Source organism: Leucoraja erinacea, unplaced genomic scaffold (assembly GCF_028641065.1).
Source record: "Leucoraja erinacea ecotype New England unplaced genomic scaffold, Leri_hhj_1 Leri_584S, whole genome shotgun sequence".
In the NCBI taxonomy this organism is placed as follows: Eukaryota; Metazoa; Chordata; class Chondrichthyes; order Rajiformes; family Rajidae; genus Leucoraja; species Leucoraja erinaceus.
In genome coordinates this window covers 1-5,000 of record NW_026576492.1, presented here as the reverse complement: position 1 = coordinate 5,000, position 5,000 = coordinate 1, and the positions used below count along the sequence as shown (strand labels likewise).

The 5,000-nt window shown below is 49.9% G+C and overlaps 1 protein-coding gene across 1 annotated transcript; it reads right to left on the bottom strand.

Moving 5' to 3' along the window:
• Positions 1–2,137: 2,137 nt before the first annotated feature.
• Positions 2,138–4,853, bottom strand: LOC129694230 (tubulin alpha chain-like). The gene is made up of 2 exons (XM_055630945.1): positions 4,370–4,853; positions 2,138–4,177 (listed from the first exon to the last, which is right to left on the bottom strand). The coding sequence occupies exons 1-2, from the start codon at positions 4,814–4,816 to the stop codon at positions 3,782–3,784; spliced, it is 843 nt and encodes a 280-aa protein (XP_055486920.1). The 5' UTR covers positions 4,817–4,853; the 3' UTR covers positions 2,138–3,781.
• Between the last annotated feature and the right edge of the window lie 147 nt (positions 4,854–5,000).

The following is a 5,000-nucleotide window of genomic DNA, read 5'->3' as shown; positions in this document are numbered from 1 at the left end:
GGGAGGTTTAAAGTGTTGAGCAACCGGGAGATCAGGTTTCGGCGACTGAAATGGGACGTCGACTGTCGGAACCTATAGTCCGGGTTGGGTCCGAACTGGGAATTCTGGAGTCAGAGCTGGAATCCGCGAAGTAAAACATGAGGCGCAGGCAAGACCCGAGAAAATAAAGGGGGCTTTGGTAACGTGATTTGATAGTTTATTGTGGAACGCCGAGGTTGTAGAGAGACTTGATGGAAGTATAAACATTATGAGAGTAGGATATAGGGTAGATAGACACAGCAGTTTTCCCATGGTGGAAATGTGCAACCCCCGAGGGGAAGCTATGAAGTAAAAGGGGGATATTTTAACGAAGATGTGCGGCGTCGTTTCTTCGTCGAGTCTATTGGAAAGGCTTTTCAATAGACGCGTCGAAGTGCCGTGAATAGAGGGATATGGATCATGTACTGGCAGATGAGATACGTCTAACTTGGCAGCATGTTCGGCGCAAATCCTGTGGGCCGCTGGGTCCGTTCCTGTGCTGTACTGTGGTATGTTATGGGGTCTATGAACACGGGAGTCTCTCCCATTGTCGGCGCCCGGTCAGCCCGCTCCATCAGCACAAGGATTTTCAATGACTAGAACGTTGTGGTCCTTGGACCCCGTGCTCTTGCAAGAGACAGATTGCTTCACCCAATGACCAATCCCCATCTTTACAACCATCCTCATCCCAAGATACATCTGTGACGATTTGTGAGAGGCGATGATTTACGATGCCAGAACTCGGAGGATTGAGATTAAAAATATTTGGAGTAGACAGCTGAGTAGTGTTCCTGTGGAGGTATATGAAACCATGAGCAGCATAGATAGAGTCAATGCACAGAAACCTTCAGCGCCAAAATTGAATCAAAAACTAGAGGGCATATGATCAAGGAAACTGAGGGGCGCATATATCTCGCAGACGGTGATGGGGACATGGAACGAGGTTCCAGGAGATCTAAAAGCAGTAACATTTAAGGGAACACAAAATGCTGCAGAAACTTAGCGGGTGCAGCAGCATCTATGGAGCGAAGGAAATGAGTGACGTTTCGGGCTGAAACCCTTCTTCGGACTGATGGCGGGTTGGGGGCGGGGGGGGGGGGGGGGAGAGAGAAGGAAGGAAAAAGGGAGAAGGAGGAGCCCGAGGGCGGGGGGATGGGAGGAGACAGCTCGAGGGTTAAGGAAGGGGAGGAGACAGCAAGGGCTAGCAAAATTGGGAGAATTCAATGTTCATGCCATCCGGACGCAAGCTACCCAGGCGGAATATGAGGTGCTGTTCCTCCAATTTCCGGTGTTGCTCACTCTGGCAATGAAGGAGACACAGGACAGAGAGGTCGGATTGGGAATGGGAGGGGAGTTGAAGTGCTGAGCCACCGGGAGTTCAGGTAGGTTATTGCGGACTGAGCGGAGGTGTTCGGCGAAACGATCGCCCAGCCTCCGCATAGTCTCCCCGATGTAAATCAGCTGACATCTAGAGCAGCGGATGCAAATAAATGAGGTTGGAGGAGATACAGGTGAACCTTTGTCGCACCTGGAACAACTGCTTGGGTCCTTGAATGTAGTCGAGGGGGGAGGTGAAGGGACAGGTGTTGCATTTCTTGCGGTTGCATCGGAAAGTGCCCGGGGAGGGGGTGGTACGGGAGGGAAGGGAAGAATTGACAAGGGAGTTGCGGAGGGAACGGTCTTTGCGGAAGGCAGACTTGCGGGGAGATGGGAAGATGTGGCGAGGGGTGGGGTCACGTTGGAGGTGGCGGAAATGGCGGAGGATTATTTGTTGTATTTGCCGGCTGGTGGGATGAAAGCTGAGGACTAGGGGGACTCTGCCCTTGTTGCGAGTGCGGGGATGGGGAGAGAGAGCAGTGTTGCGGGGTATGGAAGAGACCCTGGTGCGAACCTCATCTATGGTGGAGGAGGGGAATCCCCGTTTCCTGAAGAGCGAGGACATTTCCGATGCCCTGGTGTGGAACGTCTCATCCTGGGAACAGGTGCGGCGTAGGCGGAGGAATTGGGAGTAGGGGATGGAGTCTTTACAGGGGGCAGGGTGGGAAAACGTGTAGTCCAGATAGCCATGTGAGTCAGTGGGTTTGTAGTGTATGTCGGTCAGAAGTCTGTCTCCTGCGATGGAGAGACATTTAAACATTTAGCATTTAAAGGATATGTGTGCAGTTTCATGTCGAAGAATTGGATAGATTGATATGCGCCAAACGTGGGCAAATTGGATGAGCAGAGTTGCGGCGGCATGGTGGGCATGGACGTTGTGCCGAAGGGTTTGTTTCCACGGTTTGAAACTATAGACGTTAAGCAATTGTGCCTTTACGTCGGACGCAATACCAAACTATGCCTCAAATATATTTAATTTCATAAATTTGATTTACACCAGTATTAAAAAAAAACGAATCTTTCGAGACTAAGAGTAAACCTAGCAATTATAGACCTCTAAGAGTAAACCTAGCAATTATAAACCTGTTAGTTTGACGTCAGTGGTGGGCAAATTAATGGAAAGAATACTTAGAGATAATATATATAAGCATCTGGATAAACAGGGTCTGATTAGGAACAGTCAACATGGATTTGTGCCTGGAAGGTCATGTTTGACAAATCTTCTTGAATTTTTTGAAGATGTTACTCGGGAAATTGATGAGGGTAAAGCAGTGGATGTTGTGTATATGGACTTCAGTAAGGCCTTTGACAAGGTTCCTCGTGGAAGGTTGGTTAAGAAGGTTCAATGGTTGGGTATTAATGGTGGAGTAGCAAGATGGATTCAACAGTGGCTGAATGGGAGATGCCAGAGAGTAATGGTGGATGGTTGTTTGTCAGGTTGGAGGCCAGTGACGAGTGGGGTGCCACAGGGATCTGTGTTGGGTCCACTGTTGTTTGTCATGTACATCAATGATCTGGATGATGGTGCGGTAAATTGGATTAGTAAGTATGCAGATGATACTAAGATAGGTGGGGTTGCGGGTAATGAAGTAGAGTTTCAAAGTCTACAGAGAGATTTATGCCAGTTGGAAGAGTGTGCTGAAAGATGGCAGTTGGAGTTTAATGCTCATAAGTGTGAGGTGCTACATCTTGGCAGGCCAAATCAAAATAGGACGCACATGGTAAATGGTAGGGAATTGAAGAATGTAGGTGAACAGAGGGATCTGGGAATAACTGTGCACAATTCCCTGAAAGTGGAATCTCATGTAGATAGGGTGGTAAAGAAAGCTTTTGGTGTGCTGGCCTTTATAAATCAGAGCATTGAGTATAGAAGTTGGGATGTAATGTTAAAATTGTACAAGGCATTGGTGAGGCCAATTCTGGAGTATGGTGTACAATTTTGGTCGCGTAATTATAGGAAGGATGTCAACAAAATAGAGAGAGTACAGAGGAGATTTACTAGAATGTTGCCTGGGTTTCAGCAACTAAGTTACAGAGAAAGGTTGAACAAGTTAGGGCTTTATTCTTTGGAGCGCAGAAGGTTAAGGGGGGACTTGATAGAGGTTTTTAAAATGATGAGAGGGATAGACAGAGTTGACGTGGAAAAGCTTTTCCCACTGAGAGTAGGGAAGATTCAAACAAGGGGACATGACTTGAGAATGAAGGGACTGAAGTTTAGGGGTAACATGAGGGGGGACTTCTTTACTCAGAGAGTGGTGGCTGTGTGGAACGAGCTTCCAGTGAAGGTGGAGGAGGCAGGTTCGTTTTTATCATTTAAAAATAAATTGGATAGTTATATGGACGGGAAGGGAATGGAAGGTTATGGTCTGAGCGCAGGTATATGGGACTAGGGAAGAATATGTGTTCGGCACGGACTAGAAGGGTCGAGATGGCCTGTTTCCATGCTGTAATTGTTATATGGGTATATGGAGATATACAACAAAATTCGCTCTTGCTCTTCCGCCTTCCTGTCCAGATCCGCCGAATCGATGCCCACTTCCTCGTAGTCCTTCTCCAGCGACGCCATGTCCACCCGCACGTCCTGGAACTCCCCTTCCTCCAGACCCTCTCCGACTTCCCAGTGGACAAAGGCCCGCTTGGCGTAATTCTTGTCGAACTTGAGGTTCATGCGGGTCCAGGCCATGGAGACGGCAGTGGTGTTGCTCAGCATGCAGACGGCTCGTTGCACCTTAGCCAGGTCGCCCCCTGGCACCACCGTTGGGGCCTGGTAGTTGATGCCTACCTGCGGGGAAGTAAAATAATAGACTCATATAAACTTTTAATAGTATCCATTGCGAGGTAAATGTTAAGAAACCTGGGCACCGGTCGGGAAGGTTCTCGCTTGTTCTGGATGTGGTAGATATCATAATACAGTGTGAACCCGCGGATTGCGTCAAGCTTCTGTTGCGTGGATTGGTCTACAATCTACACCTACCTTGAACCCGGAGGGGCAGTCCACGAACTGAATAGAGCGCTTGGTCTTGATGGTGGCGATGGAGGCGTTGACGTCCTTGGGCACCACGTCCCCGCGGTACATCATGCAGCACGCCATGTATTTGCCCTGGCGGGGGTCGCACTTGAGCATCTGGTTGGCCGGCTCGAAGCAGGCGTTGGTGATCTCCGACACGGACAGTTGCTCGTGGTAAGCCTTCTCGGCGGAGTTCAGGGTCGCGTGGGTCACCAGCGGGAAGTGAATGCGCGTGTAGGGGACCAGGTTGGTTTGGACCTCGAGCAGGTCCACGTTGAGGGCGCCGTCGAAGCGCAGAGAGGCGGTGATAGACGACAGTAGCTGCACCAGCAGGCGGTTGAGGTTGGTGTAGGTGGGGCGCTCGATGTCCAGGTTCCGCCGGCAGATGTCGTAAATAGCCTCGTTGTCCAGCATGAAGGAGAATTCGGAGTGCTCCAGGGTGCAGTGGGTGACCAGCGGTGGAGATCTGCGGCGCTGGGTAGACGGAAAATTCCAGCGTAGATTTCTTGCCGTAGTCGACGGACGGCAGATAAAGCGGAGAGCATTGAGAAGGAGAAACCAGGAGCGCCAGATGGTTGAATAACGGGCGCTGTTTCAC

Bases quoted from the DNA above. Each gene is read 5' to 3' on its own strand.
- LOC129694230 (XM_055630945.1), bottom strand. From the start codon at position 4,816: ATGCTGGACAACGAGGCTATTTACGACATCTGCCGGCGGAACCTGGAC. The intron at 4,178-4,369 runs GTAGGTGTAGAT...ACTTCCCCGCAG, and splicing joins ACTGCCCCTCCGGGTTCAAG to GTAGGCATCAACTACCAGGC.